The 16256-nt window shown below is 58.2% G+C and overlaps 4 protein-coding genes across 7 annotated transcripts; 2 read left to right on the top strand and 2 right to left on the bottom strand.

Annotated features, from left to right (window-relative positions):
• Positions 1-589: 589 nt before the first annotated feature.
• Positions 590-6206, bottom strand: PSME3 (proteasome activator subunit 3). 2 transcript variants are annotated; one of them, XM_040536904.1, is made up of 12 exons: positions 6166-6195; positions 6022-6135; positions 4765-4797; positions 4398-4460; positions 3817-3921; positions 3460-3508; positions 2708-2820; positions 2119-2187; positions 1819-1886; positions 1616-1670; positions 1273-1359; positions 590-809 (listed from the first exon to the last, which is right to left on the bottom strand). In XM_040536904.1, the coding sequence occupies exons 2-12, from the start codon at positions 6061-6063 to the stop codon at positions 729-731; spliced, it is 765 nt and encodes a 254-aa protein (XP_040392838.1). In that variant the 5' UTR covers positions 6064-6135; positions 6166-6195; the 3' UTR covers positions 590-728. The 2 variants fall into 2 exon arrangements, with proteins under 2 accessions (XP_040392838.1, XP_040392837.1); XM_040536903.1 differs by having other exon boundaries at positions 6022-6206.
• Positions 6207-6418: 212 nt separating this feature from the next.
• Positions 6419-10884, top strand: BECN1 (beclin 1). 2 transcript variants are annotated; one of them, XM_040536820.1, is made up of 11 exons: positions 6419-6659; positions 6753-6820; positions 6923-6981; positions 7297-7387; positions 7650-7786; positions 8255-8449; positions 8686-8832; positions 9297-9446; positions 9530-9590; positions 10050-10192; positions 10518-10884. In XM_040536820.1, exons 1-11 carry the CDS (start codon positions 6524-6526, stop codon positions 10684-10686), a joined length of 1356 nt encoding a protein of 451 aa, XP_040392754.1. In that variant the 5' UTR covers positions 6419-6523; the 3' UTR covers positions 10687-10884. The 2 variants fall into 2 exon arrangements, with proteins under 2 accessions (XP_040392754.1, XP_040392756.1); XM_040536822.1 differs by lacking the exon at positions 10518-10884 and having other exon boundaries at positions 6429-6659; positions 9748-10192.
• CNTD1 (cyclin N-terminal domain containing 1) lies at positions 10793-15385 on the bottom strand. Of its 2 annotated transcripts, none has more exons than XM_040536884.1 (7): positions 14766-15385; positions 14591-14666; positions 14207-14375; positions 13540-13702; positions 13140-13284; positions 12650-12767; positions 10793-12035 (listed from the first exon to the last, which is right to left on the bottom strand). In XM_040536884.1, the coding sequence occupies exons 1-7, from the start codon at positions 14944-14946 to the stop codon at positions 11916-11918; spliced, it is 972 nt and encodes a 323-aa protein (XP_040392818.1). In that variant the 5' UTR covers positions 14947-15385; the 3' UTR covers positions 10793-11915. The 2 variants fall into 2 exon arrangements, with proteins under 2 accessions (XP_040392818.1, XP_040392820.1); XM_040536886.1 differs by having other exon boundaries at positions 12650-12746; positions 14766-15384.
• Positions 15386-15430: 45 nt separating this feature from the next.
• Positions 15431-16118, top strand: LOC121059783 (cytochrome c oxidase assembly factor 3 homolog, mitochondrial). Its single transcript, XM_040536947.1, has 2 exons — positions 15431-15674; positions 15778-16118. Exons 1-2 carry the CDS (start codon positions 15473-15475, stop codon positions 15888-15890), a joined length of 315 nt encoding a protein of 104 aa, XP_040392881.1. The 5' UTR covers positions 15431-15472; the 3' UTR covers positions 15891-16118.
• Positions 16119-16256: the final 138 nt, after the last annotated feature.

Raw genomic sequence — 16256 nt, 5'->3', positions numbered from 1 at the left:
TCTAGGCAAGCTGCCGACAGCAGAAGCCACCCGAGCTCACAACCAGCCAGCACAGCGACCAGCCCCGGTGACAGGCACCGCCTCGAGCTCTGCACCCACCTGAGCAGGTCTGACGAGGCAGAGGCAGCCGAGGCAGGCTCTACCGAGTCAGAAAAACGCCAGGAAACGATTACAGAGCTCGCGGTGGTGCTGGAACGTGGCTGCGGCCACCAGCCCAGAAGGGGCAGGGTCCCCTGTCGTCGCTGTCAGTCAGTGCGGAGCACCGGCAGAGGGGCTGAGCTGCAGCCGGCAGGGACGAGGGCTGGCTTCCAGCCACTGCACCGCCACCCGGGCTGGGGCTCGCGCTGGTCTGCCCCGCTCCCAGAGAGCCCAGGGAAGCCTCCAGCCAAAGACGGGACGGGACACGGGCTTGGTCTCTGCCGCAGTTCCTACTAAGGTAGGAAGGAAGGCATGAAGGAATGATCCTGCCTGGCCGGTGCTCTCACTCTGCAGTAGCCTCAAGGGCATCCCAAAGCAGCTCGGCCGTTTCGTTACCAGTTACTAGAGGGAGGGAGAGCTCCTGAGACCTGAATAAAACCAATCACAAAACTAGGCGAGAATTTCTTTAGATTTTAACTAAGAATGCAATACTATTTCCAGCCAGTTTCCCATCTCGATAGTCACGTAACAAACCAAGGCAATGACGGTCTTTAGTTGACTGAACAGTTCTCAAGTTCAAACGTTGACACTTAATAGAGGGTCTCAGCGTTGCTGCTCCGAGGCCTCTTGATCTTCTCAATGTTTTTAAGGATCATGTCATGCAAAGTGACCTGCAAAAAGGGGGAACACAACTCAGAAGAGAAAGGGGAAGGGGGGGGAAGAGCCCTTTAGCATTCTGCTTTCGCAACAAGGACTGATTGGAAGAGCAGCACTGCTCACCCTGGCACTGCTCTCAGCCCCTGCTTCACACATCTGCCACAAAAATCACATCTCCAACAGCAAAAAGATCGTACACAGAGTCGAGGAGTGGTTTGTACTGCCTGCAGAATTTAGGATGGCAGGTTCCCACAGGAGCGGAAGGAATATTTTGTGCTAGACTCCCGCGAACGCTCAGCTGGAACCACCCGTGTGTCTCTGCAGGGTGGTGGGGAGGCAGCAAATGCCGAGCTCTTCTCGTCAGAGCCAAATCAGGCCGGGTGTAGTCACAGGGCAAGGGGAAAGCAGCACAAGGACCGGAAGGGCTCTCTAAATTGCCAGGCGGGAAGCCAGGGGGAGCTCCGGCTTCTCACTTACATATTGATTCCTCAGCTCTGAAATGATCAGGCGCAGACTAATGTACTCCTTCTCGTCGATCTCCGTCACCGTGCGGCGGTAGTCCTCCTGCAGAGAGCAGACGCGCGGCTCAGCGGCCTGAGGTCAGGCGTGCCTCCTGCGCACCAAGCCAAGCTCCTGCCTTTTACGAAGGAACCCCCTCCCCTTCTCCTCTAACGCAGACGTTCTCCATCCTCGTACAGCCCCCGCCCCCCCCCAGTTCCCACAGGACCCTCATCTCAAGAAGGACAGGGACAAGCGGCCCAAAGAGTCCCGAAAAGCAGCGGCACGTAACGCGCAGAGCTCCGCTTCGCCGTCTACTCACCACGTGAGGGTACTTAGCTATTTTGGAAACCAACTTTGCTCTTGTGATATAATATCTGGTAGGAAAACGGAGAGACTCGAAGTCAGACAAAGAGCACCAAGACTTTTTTTCTGGCCCAGCCCTCCCTAGAGAAGTTGGGGCATCTTCCCCACGTAGGCTACTTTTCCCAGGAGGACTTCCCAAAAAGCTCAACTCTTTCGTACCTAGAAATCTGGTCCAGGTAGGACGCCGCCTCGCTCTCCACGGTTCGAAGCTCAGCAACTGTTTCCTCCTGCGAGGGAGGACAAAGAAGCCTTATCACGAGGCTGCAGCTGGCCTTCGGGGCTCTGAAAGCAACCTGTCTTGGTAGTTCCACGTCAAGCTCAGATTTGGGTTTTAAAACCTAAACCAGCCCCGTGCCTGCAGCCACCAGCCGCCACCAAACGATTCGGAGGAACCCCAAACCCGCGTCCCCCGAGCGCAGCTCCCTGCTGCTGCAGGGCTTGCAGCCAGGGGTGCCTCACCTGAATAGAAACACCAAAGTTGTTCCCATCTTCTATCCTGGGGATGAGAAGCTGCACCCACATTTTGACCTGCAGCGGAGAGATCACAGAACAGATCAACGCCAGGATCTTCACAGGTCTCCTCTCAAGCCCCCCCTAAGGCCCTGCCTTTGCCACGCAGCTCGTGATCAACCCCTGCAGGTCCTTCGCGCTCGCGACGCTTCTGAGCGGATTGTTTCCCACGTGGCTGGGATGCCACGCAAGCCAGCACGAGCACGGCTTCCCACGAGAAGCTCTCCTGCCTGTGCCAAAGCAGCCCCCAGCAGGCGTCTGACTGCGCAAAAGGAGGGTGAAGAAAGGCCTCGGGGAAGGAGGCGGCAAAACAGACCTCCTCCTCCTCCACCAGGTGTGCTGTGGAGCCCCCTGGGGGCTCAGAAAAAGAACATTTCCCTACACCTACCTCCCAGCCACCTCTAGAATGGGAGAGGAATCGTGAGTTTCCCCGTTCGCAGAGACAGAGGGGCTCTGCTCCTGCTGCTCCGGGAAGCTTTGCCCCGCTAGGATCAGAGGCGCTCCGGCCCCAGCACGCAGAGCTGCAGCCCATACCCACCGTGTTACACTTCTCGATGAGCAGCCTGATCTCCGGTTTGACTTTCTCGATGATGTCCACCAGCTGCTGGTTGCTCTTCAGCATCCCGTTGGGCATCACGAACACTTTGGTACCTACGGCGGCAGAGGAGACGAACACCTCCCGTCAGCCCCCCGCGGGAGCACGGGGAGAGGAGCGCCTCCTGCGCCGGGAGATCAGCCCCGAGGCCCACCCGAGCTTCTCGCCTCCATACAGGCTAGCAGCAGGCCCCGAGCCAGGCTAGAGTCAACCTGTGGGGAAGGGGAAATCGGGCACGGGACGGCAGCGATTACCACAAGAGAAGGAAGAGAGGAAACACGGAGCTTAGACAAGGGCCGGAGAGCTCCGGGCTGCTGAGGCTAGGCACGGAGGATTTTCCCGGTGCGCGCGTAAGAGGTGTTTCTGCCTCGGCTTAATCCAAAGCCCGGCATCTGCCTCCGGGTGAGGAAAGCTCCTAGTACAGAGCCGCGGGGAGGCCAGCTGCCCGCCGGCAGGCCAAGCTCAAGCTAGCGCTACTTAACGCCTATCAGAGAAACCCAAACGATGCTCTTAAGAGCTGGAACCCGACTCCCTCCGCAACAGGACACCCGCAGGCCAGGCCCTGAGCTGCCGGGGCAGGTCTGCATGAGCAGCAGCTGCTGTCAGGACAGGGAAGCGGGGGCTCCTGGGATGTCACGGCCCTAGGGCGCGGCGCAGGGGGGCAGGGAGCAACGGAGAGACTTGGGGACTCTTACCCTGAAAGGTCTCTTCGCGGTCTTCCAGCTTCCTCTTTTTCATATTTGGCTAAAACACACAAAACGTTTTACTCACAAACTGGCCGTCAGCTACCAAAGCGTCGCAAAGGAAATAAGGGAAACGTCAGCATCTCTGCTGGGCTCCCGGGTTCTAAGCACCCTCCTTTAAAAACGACGGAGGACCGCGAAGTACGGCTTCACCTCCAGCGGGCCTCCCAGGCTCCAGAGCCTGATTCCTGAAAGCCTTCGGGAGGGCCACGGCCCGTCGTTAAACGAGAACATCCCAACCCCACGCAGAGCGGGCCGTGCAGTTTTAATTATCGGCAGCGGGGATCTCGGCCAAGAGAGAAACCTTACCCCGTCCAGTCCGTCGTGGCTGTTCGTGAGCAGAATCGGGTCAGGCACTGGGAGGTTCATGTCCGAATGGATCTGGGTGAGATCATGAATATTCAGGATGGGCTCCTGGAAAACAACGCGGGTTCGGCATTTAATGACGAGCTAACAGCTTCTGGCACACCAGGAGCAACAAAGCGACAAAAACTCGCAGATCTCTCATCGAGCCGACCGCAAAATAAGAACGAATGAGAAAAATATCTGACAATGGGCCCGTGGGGAGACCTCCCTCCGGCCTAGAGCGGAGCGCCAGCTCTAGATTAGGATCAAGGCCATTGTCTGCGCGCGCTGGAGCCCCGCAGCACCGCGAAGGATAGCCCAGAGACGCTGAATGTGTAGGAAGGGCGAGCGTGCTGATCGCACAAAGAGAACTGGAGAAGGAAGCACCCCCTCTAGAGCTAACAGAGCTCCAGTGCATGCCAGCGGCTGAGCCGCCGCTCAACTTCTTTGTGACGGGGCGAAACGCCCAAGGAAACGCACGGGAAAGGCTTTTCAGCAGGCAGCTCGAAAACGAAAAGCAAGGCAGAAGCCGACGGATGTCTTACTTTGAGGAACCCATCGAGTTCCAACAGCTTCTTTGGGAAAAAGTTTGCCACCAGATCTTCAGCCTGAGAGAGAAAGGACAGACGGTGAGGTGAAACGATACCACAAACAATCAGGAACACCAGGGAAATCGGCTGCCCCAGGTCACGAAACAGAAGAGAACGAGTTCTGCCAAGAGGCCTCACACAAAGCCAAAGGGGAAAGATGTCGGGAGAGCCACGGGGCTGCAAAACCTCGCTCCGGTCACCGACTACAGCCCTGAGCGCTGCTGAATTTACAGAAGGGACTCAAATCGCAGCAGAGCGCGTCAGGAAGATGCGCCCAACCACCCTCTGTTATACCCCAGGGCGGCGGCAGGGGGATACTCACCTCGCTCGTGATCCGCTCCCTGAAGGAATCGACCTGCAGAAGAAACAAAGCAGCAGTTAGGAATCGCTCCCAAAAGAAAAAGGAAGAAAACGATGGCTTAACGTAAGCCGAGCGCTGTTCTGCGCGGCGGTGGAGATCGCCCTCGGCCCGAACCGTGCGCCTCTCCTTGCTTTTATGAGCGGGGCCGAGCCGGGGAAGCCCCTGGGCGGGATGAGAGGAAGGTACGGCTCGGAATCAGCTGAGCACTGCTCTGTGCGGCAGCAGAGAGCACCCTCGGTCCGAGGCTTGGGCTTTTCCTTGCTTTTAGGAGCACGCAGCCCATCCTCAGCCTGAACCCTGCGCATCTCCTTGCTGTCAGGAGCAGGCAGACCATTCGCAGCCTGAAATCTTCCATTCCTCCTTGTCTTTACAAGGCAGGTACACCGCCCTCAGCCTGAATCCTGGGCTTCTCCTTGTTTTTATGAGCTGACAGAGCTCCCTCAGCCTGAACCTTGCATCTTTCCTTGCTTTTCTGAGCAAGCAGTCCACCGTCAGCCCGAACCCTGGGCTTTTCCTTGCTTTTACGAGCAGCTAGTCCACTTAAGCCTTGCATCTTTCCTTGCTTTTCCGAGCAGGCAGCCCGCCCTCAGCCTGACTCCCGGGCTTCTCCTTGCTTTTAGGAGCAGAGAGACCTCCCTCAGCCTGCACCTTGCATCTTTCCTTGCTTTTCCGAGCAGGCGGCCCGCCCTCAGCCTGACTCCCGGGCTTCTCCTTGCTTTTAAGAGCTGATAGACCACCCTCGGCCTGAACCCTGCGCCTCTCCTTGCTTTTAGGCGCAGGCAGACCATCCGCAGCCCGAACCCCGCCTCCCTCCCTGCCTTCACGAGGCCGGCACGCCACCCTCCCCCTGCGCCTCGCATCTCCCCTCCCCTTTTCTAAGCAGGGCCTCACCGCGGAAGCCCCAAGCGGGACGAGACGGGAGCCAAAATCACCCCAACCCCTCCTCCGGTACCCGCGCGGGCCGAGCTCCGCAACGCTCAGAACGAGGGCCCGGAGGGGGGGGGGGTAACCAAGAAGGGAAAAACACCCCCGGGGCGCGGCTTAACCCAACCGGGGGCCCCTCAGGGGTGCATCCGCACAGGCCTCGGGCCCGCCAGGGGCCGCCGGGGCCTAGCCCCGAGGCCCGGGCCGGCGCGATCCGCGCCGGCCCGGGCCTCGGGGCTAGGCCCCGGCGGCCCCTGGCGGGCCCTCGCGCCGGTTGCTGGCGGCGGAGCGCACCTTGAGCTTCACCTCCGGGTCCACCTTGAGCAACGAGGCCATGGCGGCGGGGCCTGCTCCGGGTTTCGCTTCGCTGCGCCGCGGGGCCGCGCGCGCGCGCTCTGCCGCCGCCGCAGCCGCCGCCGCCGCAGCCGCCGCCGCCTCCTCCACCGGCTACCACAGCGCCGCCGCCGCCGCCGGAAGTGAGCTCGGCGCGGCGCGGCAGCCAATGGGCGGCTCGCTCGCCGCGCACGTGATCAGGGAGGAGGGTCCTGGCGGCGTGTAGGGAGAGAGGGAAATGGGGTGGGGGTGCGGGGGGGGGGGGGGGAAGGGGGTACTATAGCCCTGCCAGGACCTGGCGGGTTGAGGGCGGAAGTGGAGGGGCGGAAGTGGAAGAAGGGGAGAGGGGCGGAAGTGGAAGGGGAGAGGGGCGGAAGTGGAGGGCGCTTCGCTTCCGGCGGCGGGAGTAATGGCGGCGGTGGGAGCGCGGCGGTGAAGGGAGCGCGGCGGCGGCGGCGGCAGCATGGAGGGCGGGCGGGCCGGCAGCGGCGGCGGCTGCACCACGCAGGTGAGCTTCGTGTGCCAGCGCTGCAGCCAGCCGCTGAAGCTCGACACGTCCTTCAAGATCCTCGACCGCCTCACCATCCAGGAGCTCACCGGTACCGGGAACGGGGCTCCGGTGGCGGCGGCGGCGGGGGGGGGAACGGGAAGGGGAACGGGGCCAGGCCTCTGACGGTTCCTCGCCCCCACAGCCCCGCTGCTCACCGCCGCTCCCGCCCGGCCCGGGGATGCGCAGGAGGAGGAGAGCGCCCTGAGCGAGGTACGGGGAGGGGGGGACCGGGAGGACCGGGGGGGGGGGGGGACGACAGCCGCTGGGCCCCGGTAACGGCGGCGCTTGCCCCCCCCCCCCCCCCCCCGACAGGAAGGCTTCGCGGAGAGCCGGCAGGACGGCGTGTCCCGGAGGTTCATCCCGCCTGCCAGGTACGGCCGGGGTTGCCGGTAGGGAGCGGCGGGCACTGCCCCTCACGGGGAGCCCCCGGGGCTGCCCCCGTTTCCCCCGGTTTTGCCCCCCCCCACCCCCCCCGGTGTATTTAGAGCACCGTTTATCGGTCGCGCGCTTTGGCTGAGCACCGAAACGCTGCCCCCCTTCCCCGAAACAAACTGGGGGCGTTCTCCCCCCCGAGTCTTGACCGACTCCCGCGTCCCCGTCGCGCCCGGCTCCCCCCAAGCCCCCCCTCTCCCCCCCCCCGTCCCCGTCCCGCCCCGCGCTCACTTCCCGGTGAAATTCTTCCCCAGAATGATGTCGACGGAGAGCGCCAACAGCTTCACCCTCATCGGAGAGGCGTCGGACGGGGGCACGATGGAAAACCTCAGCAGGAGGCTGAAGGCAAGTCGGCCGAGGGGGCGAGCTCGGGTCCTCGTGGACGTCGCCTTCCCTCCGCGCTCCGCGAGGTGAAATCCCTCGCCCGGCGGCCTTTGAGATGTTTTTCTCGGTGGATAGTTTAAAAAAAAAAAAAAAAAAAAAAACACAAAAAAACGCCCTAGTTTTAAATCAAGGTTTGGCTTGCAGAAACGCTTCCGCCAAGGGAAGAGGCGGGGGGCAGCCGGCAGCCGCCTGGAGCTCGCGGCGGGTGGGGATTTCTCCGCAGGTCACCGGCGACCTCTTCGACATCATGTCGGGGCAGACGGACGTGGATCACCCCCTGTGCGAGGAGTGCACGGACACGCTGCTGGACCAGCTGGACACGCAGCTCAACGTCACCGAGAACGAGTGCCAGAACTACAAGTGAGCCCGCTGCCCGGGGGTTCGCGCCCGGGGGCTGCGGGCGGGCGGGCGCCGAGCCGGTCCCGTTGGAGAGCGAGGGCGCGAAGGCAGGCGCGGGTTTCGGTTCCGCGGTCGGAAACGGGAGCTCCGGGCTTCGGGGCTTGGTTTTGTTTCTGAGCGAGGAGGAACGGTTACCTCGGGGGGAGGGTCCGCAGCCCCTCGGTGACGGCCGCCGCCTGCCCGAGGGGGTGGTTTGGCGGCGCTGCGTGGTCCGAGCGCTCCGCAGAGCTGCTGGCGGGCGGTAAGAGGTCGCTGGTCACCGGCGTGCTCCCCTCCGCTGTTACCTCCGCGCTCCTGGCTCGCAAATTAGAAACGTAACGAGGCGCCAAACTAAAAGTCTAACGAGGGTTAACCCTCGGTAGAGGCAGGGCAGTTTCTGTCGGTGCTCGTGCCCGGGGGCGTTGCAGCGATGCTGCGACTGCCCTCCAGGAGGTGCCTGGAGATCCTGGAACAAATGAACGAGGACGACAAGGAGAAGCTGCAAACGGAGCTGAAGGAGCTCGCGCTGGAGGAGGAGCAGCTGATTCAGGAGCTGGAGGACGTGGAGAAGAACCGCAAGATCGTGGCCGAGGACTTCGAGAGGGTCAGGGCGGAGGCAGAGCGGCTGGAGCGGGAGGAAGCTCAGTGAGTGAACTACGCGGGGGGGGTCGGGTAGCAGAGGGGTGAGATTAGGAAGGGGAGGGAGCTGGAATTAACGCCCCCAAACCAAGCGGCTTGTGCTTTGCCAAACTGAAGTCCGGTCGAAAAAAAAAAACAAAAAAAAAACAACAAAAAAAACCCCACAGAAGCAACCCTCGTGCGGCAGCCGTTTCTTTTCCTGTAAGAGCCTCGCGCCCAGCGGCTCTTGGTTTTCTTCGAAGGTATCAGAAGGAATACTGCGAGTTCAAGAGGCAGCAGCTGGAGCTGGACGACGAGCTGAAAAGCGTGGACAACCAGATGCGGTACGCCCAGATGCAGCTGGACAAGCTGAAGAAAACCAACGTCTTCAACGCGACCTTCCACATCTGGTAGGGCGGGCGGGAGCGGTGCTTCGGCTCGCTACGGATCTGCGGCGTAGGGCCGCTAAAATACCGCTGCTTCGGGTAGAGGAGGAGCCTGCAGGCGCCCCACGACGCAGGAAGGGGTCGCGTCCCGGTGCTGGCGGCGGCGGCCGGGAGGCGCGGCGGCGCGCAGATAACGGGGAGCGCGCCGGGAAATGGCAGCTAGTCGGCGCCTCGCGCCAGCGGCTCTCCGTCGGGCTTCCCAGAGCGCGCAGCTCGGCCGGCTTTTTCTCTTTTCCCAAACGCCTTCCTTCACGAAAAGCGGAACAATTGGGCGTTTCCCCGCGCTTTTCAGGCAGGGCTCCCGAACCCCCCCCCCCCGCCCGTCGCGCGCGGTCAGTAGGGCACGTTCCCAGGCGGGCCCCCCCTCTGGTTGGCGTGCTGCCGGCCGTCCCCGCCCTGGCGCTTATTTATAATTGCTCTTATCGCAGGCACAGCGGGCAGTTTGGCACCATAAATAACTTCAGGCTTGGCCGCCTCCCCAGCGTTCCCGTAGAATGGAACGAGATCAACGCGGCCTGGGGGCAGACCGTGCTCTTGCTGCACGCCCTCGCTAACAAAATGGGGCTGAAGTTTCAAAGGTACGCGCGATAAAACCTGCGTTTCCCCTCCGACCCGGACAGAGGAGCGTAGGCTCACCTGCCCCTGCCCCGTCTCCTTTCAGATACCGTCTGGTACCGTACGGCAACCACTCCTACTTGGAGTCCCTCACGGACAAATCGAAGGTAAGATCCCGCACGAGCTGGAGAAAAAAAAAAAAAAATGACCTTTGCGCACCTCAGATCCCCGCTGAAAGGCGCAGAAGACCGAGACCCCGCTCCCGAGAGCGCACCTCGGTGCGTTTACGTGCAGGGGAGCTAGCTGCCCTGGTTTCTCCCGCAGGATCTCCCTCCACGTCCACTCACACTGCCAGCCAGGAGCTCTCAAATTACACAGAGCAACTGGCCAGAGGAAATTAAGCGCGATTTGGGAAGACCGTTGGTGATCAGGAAGCCCAGTTTTCTCCTGCTAACCACCAGCACTCACGCAGCAGGCACTTGGCACAAAGCGAGCAACGCCTGTCACACGCCACAAAGCGTTTTAAGCGTCCCGTGACAAACCGAAGTCTCGTACGGGCTAAAGATCTGCAACGGCAGCATCTGGAGGGGAACGCTTAGGGTGCCTGAAGCTAATCTCTTTTCCAGGAGCTCCCTTTGTACTGTTCTGGAGGCCTGAGGTTCTTCTGGGACAATAAATTCGATCACGCGATGGTGGCTTTCTTGGACTGTGTGCAGCAGTTTAAGGAGGAAGTGGAAAAGGGCGAAACTCGGTTTTGTTTGCCTTACAGGTGAGCGCTGCTCTGTTCCGCGTCCAGGTAACGCTTTACCCGCTGTCCTGCCCGGGCCTGCTGTTTCCGTCCTGGCTCTCGGGGACCAGCGGGTGCTCTGCAGCGTGCAGGATTACCGCGCTTGCTCGTATTTAACCGGGATTTAAAGCTAGTTCCTCGGGCGAGAGTCTGAGGCTTGCTAAATTTCTTTTAAAAACAAAGCATTCGTACGCAGAGGTTTCCGAGTATCACATTTAGAGTTTGGTGCTTGACGTCCCCTTGAAATTAAATGAAATTAAATGAAATTAAACGCTTGCTAGACTAATAAACGTTGTGTGTGACGCAGGATGGACGTGGAGAAAGGCAAGATTGAAGATACAGGCGGCAGCGGCGGCTCCTACTCGATTAAAACGCAGTTTAACTCTGAGGAGCAATGGACAAAAGCGCTCAAGTTCATGTTAACTAACCTGAAGTGGGGTCTTGCCTGGGTCTCGTCCCAATTCTACAACAAGTAACCACGGCGAGAAGTTGTCCTGGCAGCTGTGGCGTCTGCGTTTTGTTGGAGAAACTCAAATCAAGATGTCTCGTAACGTTGACCCGTACGAAACGTTTACAATACCAAAAATCCACAAGACACTTTATTTAAGACACCGTTATGACGAGTAGTGTGTAGAAAAGCAATACGTAAAGTTCTATCGCTGAGCTGAACTGAACTTAAAAAAATAAATAAATAATCGGCTGTTAAATAGACGCTGAAGTGGAGTTTGGGGGTTACAGAGATGTATAAAAGTTATTGTCAGTTCCAACTGCCAGCGCCGTTGGTGGGGCTCTGTTACAGCGTAACGGAACGTGGGGCTTAGAAAAGGAAAGTTTCTAACACGGGGCATAACGTGGAAAAACTCCAAAGGTCTGTTCGGTCACTGCAGCTTGAAATAAAGTATTTTTTAAGTCGCATCAGCCCGTCTTTTTGCCACTGGCCTTTACGAGGGTCTGACGGCGGTCGCTGCGCTACCAGCTGTTTGTAACGCTTCCTGGAGCCTGTTCCTGCACGGGGGCGCACTGAGTAACGCCACAATAAAACGCGATTCTACCCAGAGCGCTTTCGGCTGGAACCTGAGCACCCCTCAGTGCTGAGGCAGCCCCTGCTGCCAGGACAAAACGAGGGGGGGATTTTGTTCTCGCCACAACACTAGCTGGCTCGACTGAGGTAAGAGCAACCAGGCTTCGGAGCACTGGCAAAGAGGACCATTAAGAAGCAGCCTGGCTGCAGCAGGCGGGCAGAAATAATTGGGTTTTAAAACGGCAGCAAACGCAAATGACAGCCCTGTTTGTAAGGGCCGGGCTGGGGCTTCCCAGCAGAATAACGCTCGCGTTGATGCCTTCTCAAAACAAGGCTCTTACAATAAGTTTTCTGTTTCTTCGAGGAAAACATGCTCACAACTGAAACGATGTAGCCCTTCCAATAAAGCTTTTGGCGTTGGAAAACGTAAGCGCTGCTTTGTTCCTGCTACCTTCACGGCGCTGGAGCGGAGCCGAAAATAACGAGCTACTCTAATTAAAACGGCACCCGGCAAGTCACAGAACACGCCGTGCTCAGGATCAGAAGAACAACCCTACTGTGTGGGGCGCCCTGCGCAGTGTCGCGGACGATGGGCTGTTAGCGGCGGCGTGACAGCCTGCTGCACTGACCGGCGGATCCAGGTGAGAGTTGCGTTCAAGAGGCAGGATTCCGTTTTCTGGAACTTTACTTCCTCCGCTGCTGCTTTGGAGTGCTACTGCCAACGACGTGCTTCAGTACCGCGTGTGAAAATTCTGAGATGCTTTGTGAAGTAATGCCCGTGACGCAGTTCAAATGCTCCACAACCTTAAGAAAAAAAATAAAGATACTCATTTACAGCGCTTAAGGGACGTTAATTTACAGAGCTACCTCTTAACACCCCCCAAATCTAACAAGAATAGCAGGGCCCCACAAACCCCAAGACTAGTGTCTTTGCCAAAAGCTGAAACCTCTCAGTAAGTCAGAAGGAGAGGATTTATTTTTTTTTTAATGAATTGCTTCTACCAAAGAAGTAAACCGAAAAAAAAAAAAGCTGCTGTACGTAGCTTGCTGTGTTTAATAGGCCGCTTGTTACAGGATTCAGTAGCAGCTTGGGGAGAAAGCTGTCTTGTGGGATCGCTCCTCCCCTTGTCAATGAAGCTGTGTCTCTCTGGGCTTGTTCTAGCTGTGAAGAAGCTAAAACATGACCAGGACAAGCTGGCGGCGGTGCGAGCGCACGCCTCTCCGCTGAATTGCCATGCCATAACCCTTTCACAACGGCGTGCACACTTCCAGCCAATAAACCGAAAGGGGTCACCTCCTCCGTGTCACTCCCAGTAGCCTGCCGGTCTCCTGGCTGTGCTAAAACACACAAACAAGCTTCCTTTTTGTTGTTTTTTTTTAATTCCAGGTAGAGCTAATTTGTTTAGAAACGACTGTACCTGCTTCCAGCGCTCGGGGTTTAGTACGAAAACGCTTGTGCTGATGATTCCAACTGCCAAGAGCATGAAATCTTCCTTTACTGCCGAAAACTTGGCTCTGCGCAAGTAAAAGCGTCTCCTGGTATAAAACGATGCTAGGTCTGTAGCTCCAAACCACCCACTTCTGTAACCGCTGCACAGCCTCCGGCCGTGTTAGCTCATAGTCTTCCGGCCCAAATAAAACCGATACTATTAGCGTTCACCAACAGCCCTAAAGCTGGATTTTTCAGTTGAAGTTAAACACTTTCCTGGCTTGCCCCTCAAGCAAACGTGAAGCACGCTGCTCCGAACTGGTTACACAAAGATCCATCAACAATGCTGACAGCCCAACACATTACAAAATTTAAAAACAGGTGCCCCAAAAGTGGAATAACGAGAACCAGGGTACTATTTCTTAGCCTTTTTCTCAGGTTTCAATTTCAAATACTTATTTTAAACGCAAGCCACTTACATCTGCAGTTCACTTGGTGTCGAATTTTCGATGGCGGTCTTCAGTAACGTGTCGTAGATGGCCTCTCTTTTAAGATACAAGAAGTCTAGTAGTTGCACACACATCTGATGCAATGGTTTTGCAGGAAGTAAGCAGCCGTTATGTCCTGGCGTAGAGATCACACGTAATTAGCCATACATTTGGGGTCATTAAACTGAACGGGGAAGAGGCACTAGTTACTCTAAGCAAGGGATGAAGATTTCTGGTGAGAACTGCCCTTTGTTTCTGAACGCCTTCTCAATCTCAGCCTAATTTCACTCATTCTGAGATTCGGGTTGTCAGAGCTGGCCAAAAAAAAAACGGTTAAGTCTCTATCACTCTTAATAAAATCTTTACCATTCTCTCGTAATAATACTCTTACCTAAAACCTCTAGAAGCAATTCGATGTAAGCCAGAGGAGTTGACACATTGATCTGGAACTGCAGAGTTTCTAAAACAGCAAGCTCCGACTCGAGCAGCTCCTGTTTAGTGTACGAGTATTTTAAGGATTGCAGGAATTTTAAAGCTGTGTCGCTGTTAACTATCTGAAGAGGAAAAAAAAAAACACAAGTTATTTTCTATTTCAAGAAAGGCAACAGGACGCCTGTTAAAATATTTTCTTCTTGCTTTACTCCTCCCGTTAAATTTAAGCGTGACCCACTGCAGTTGTAAGGCTGCACGTTAACCCAGCTGTCTCCCATGCCTTTCAAGCTGGCATGAGAAATCCAGCTGAGAACTTCTTTCCCTTAGGCTCCTTGTAACCCCGCAAACCTTCCCCAGCCAGGGGTGAGCCCTTTGCAGCTGTACGCTTTCCAACACCCACAGGCTGGGATTTTTAGCGATCTGTACTGGGAACATTTCCCGACAAACTTTTACATGAGGAAGGACAATTAACCTGCCCTAAATGCAAGTAATTTAGGGCCTCATTTTGCTATCCTTTGCATTTCATTATCACTACTGATTTTCAGGAAGAAAATCTATTCTTTACAGAGGTTAGATAATTTATTACAGTACTGAAAATGCTACTGGCAAAAGTTTAGATAGCTTACGTTATAGTGCAAGGAAAGTTTGCTTGCAAGCTGAATGCACGACACCAGTCGCAGGACAAACGTGGCATATATCTGTTCTTTCAGAGAGCTCCGACTGCTGCCTTCTTTGGTACTTTCCATGTTCTCACTGGGGGACTTGCAGATTTGCTCTACTTGCTTGATCATAAACCTATGAAAAACACTTTGCTGCTAAGAAAAAAGAAGGAAAGCAATTCTGCAGGTACACAGGAAGTAAGTATAGCTATTGACTCGAGTGAAGTAAAAAAGACAAAGCTCTAGACACAAGAAAATTATTCTACATTGTTTGAATGACTGACAAAGAGCAGGGCTGGTATAGCCACATTGGAGATGAGAAGCGTGCTTCATTATCCAGGTGTTTATTACCTTTCAAGTAACTCTACTGCTTGATACCTTGCTGAATGGTCCAAGTGCCATTTCTCAGCCAAAAGGAATACAAATTCTGAAGAAAAAACAAAACGCAATGAACGAGTGTCACTGGATTCAGCCAGGAGCAGCTCATCGGGCATCCGGCAGCTGCTTCAGCCGGGAGGGGCCTCACCCACGGTCCGGCTCTCCTTGCAGCAGCCGGCCTGGCCAGGCAGCTCGCTGAGGTACCGCTCGTTTTCCGTGGCCAAGCGGATCAGCGCTGCCTCCATCACCTCGGGGGCCACCCCGCCGAAGAGGGGCTCCGAGCTGTAAAACCTGGGCACCGCCTGCGCCCGGGACCCCATCCTGGCCATTCACCCCCGAAACCTTCCTTTGGGAATTCCGAGAATTAATGAATTGGGTAATTCCCAGCGTTAATTACTTCGGTCATTCCGGGCAGTAATTATGTGGAAAATTCCCTTCATTATGGACAGCGGCAGACACCCGAGGGGAGGTGGCGAGGCCACCGGCCACAAGGGTCCGCCTGGGGGTAGGGAGGCTTCACCCACAGCCTCCGAGGGGCGACGGGGACGGGGGCGGGAGACCGGGGGAAGCCGCTGGGCCAGGCCCGGGGCTCCCGGGGTCCGCGGCGACGCCTCCGAGGCCCTCAGGACCCCACCTCAGCGCCCGCCGAGCCCAGCCCCTGCCAATCACCGCCGCCCCCACCAATCACCTCGCGCCTCTCCCACCCTCACCCAGCCGCGTGCCGCGCCGCAGCCAATCACTCGACGCCTCCTCTCAGAGAGCCGCCGGCCTGGTCCCTCCCCTCCCTTCCGATTGGCTCCCGCCCCCCCCTCGCGGCGGAGGCGGTGGCTGTGGCGGAAGCGGCGGCGAGGCAAGATGGCGGCGCCCAGGGAGGCGGGGGGGGAGGCGGCGGTGGCGCAGCGCATCGACCCGGCGCGGGAGCCGGGGCTGAGCCCGGAGCAGCGCCGCTTCATGGCGCAGGTGGAGCTCGCCCAGCGCCAGCGAGCCCTGCAGAGGCGGCTCCGAGGCCGCAACGTGCTGCTGGCGCTGGGCATCGGCGCCGTGACGGCGGGGATCTGTATCCTGCGGGCCGGGAGGGGACCGGGGGGGGCCTGGGGGAGACCGGGGGGGGCTCCCGGTGCGCTCCCGGTGTGCTCCTTAACGCCCCCCCCCCCCCGCAGACGGCTACACCTTCTACTCGGTGTCGCAGGAGCGCTTCCTGGACGAGCTGGAGCTGGAGGCGGAGGCGGCGCGGGCCCGGGCCGTGGAGCGGGAACGGAGCGCGGCCACCTGAGGGCGGCCCGGCCCCGGAGCAGGGCGTGAGGCGGCGGGGGGAGCGGCCCCGGGCCGGGCACGGAGCACACGGGTGGGCCCGCCTCGGCCTGCGGGGGCCCCGGGGCTTCCCCTGCGGGCAGGGCGCTGCCCCCACCGGGACCGGGACCGGGACCGGGCTGGGGGCGCGCTCCGGGTCGGGCGGGGGCTGTGCCGGCCGGCCCTTAACGCAATAAACGCCTCGTGACTGAAGCCTGCCTCGGTGCCTGCCGTTAAATCAGCCGGGATCCAGCTCGCGGGCCCGCCCCAGGCCAGCCGCTGAGGTGATTTTCTGAAAAAGCTGAAAATCTGCTCGTTTTCCTCTTTATTTTTAACCGCCCGACTCGGT

The sequence above is a fragment of the Cygnus olor genome, chromosome 25 (assembly GCF_009769625.2).
Source record: "Cygnus olor isolate bCygOlo1 chromosome 25, bCygOlo1.pri.v2, whole genome shotgun sequence".
Classification (NCBI taxonomy): domain Eukaryota; kingdom Metazoa; phylum Chordata; class Aves; order Anseriformes; family Anatidae; genus Cygnus; species Cygnus olor.
This window is presented reverse-complemented; position numbering and strand designations above follow the sequence as displayed.

Excerpts from the sequence above, each read along its gene's own strand:
- PSME3 (XM_040536903.1), bottom strand. The coding sequence starts at position 6,063 with ATGGCCTCGTTGCTCAAGGTGGACCCGGAGGTGAAGCTCAAG. Across the intron at positions 4,461-4,764 it reads GGGAGCGGATCACGAGCGAG|GCTGAAGATCTGGTGGCAAA; the intron begins GTGAGTATCCCC and ends TTTCTCTCTCAG. Across the intron at positions 3,509-3,816 it reads GCCACGACGGACTGGACGGG|CCAAATATGAAAAAGAGGAA; the intron begins GTAAGGTTTCTC and ends TGTGTGTTTTAG.
- BECN1 (XM_040536820.1), top strand. The coding sequence starts at position 6,524 with ATGGAGGGCGGGCGGGCCGGCAGCGGCGGCGGCTGCACCACGCAGGTG. Across the intron at positions 6,821-6,922 it reads AGGAGAGCGCCCTGAGCGAG|GAAGGCTTCGCGGAGAGCCG; the intron begins GTACGGGGAGGG and ends CCCCCCCGACAG. Across the intron at positions 8,450-8,685 it reads CTGGAGCGGGAGGAAGCTCA|GTATCAGAAGGAATACTGCG; the intron begins GTGAGTGAACTA and ends TTTTCTTCGAAG.
- CNTD1 (XM_040536884.1), bottom strand. The coding sequence starts at position 14,946 with ATGGCCAGGATGGGGTCCCGGGCGCAGGCGGTGCCCAGGTTTTACAGC. Across the intron at positions 12,768-13,139 it reads ACACCAAGTGAACTGCAGAT|GAGACGCTTTTACTTGCGCA; the intron begins GTAAGTGGCTTG and ends GTTTTATACCAG. Across the intron at positions 12,036-12,649 it reads ACCCCGAGCGCTGGAAGCAG|GTTGTGGAGCATTTGAACTG; the intron begins GTACAGTCGTTT and ends TTTTTTCTTAAG.
- LOC121059783 (XM_040536947.1), top strand. The coding sequence starts at position 15,473 with ATGGCGGCGCCCAGGGAGGCGGGGGGGGAGGCGGCGGTGGCGCAGCGC. Across the intron at positions 15,675-15,777 it reads CGCCGTGACGGCGGGGATCT|ACGGCTACACCTTCTACTCG; the intron begins GTATCCTGCGGG and ends CCCCCCCCGCAG.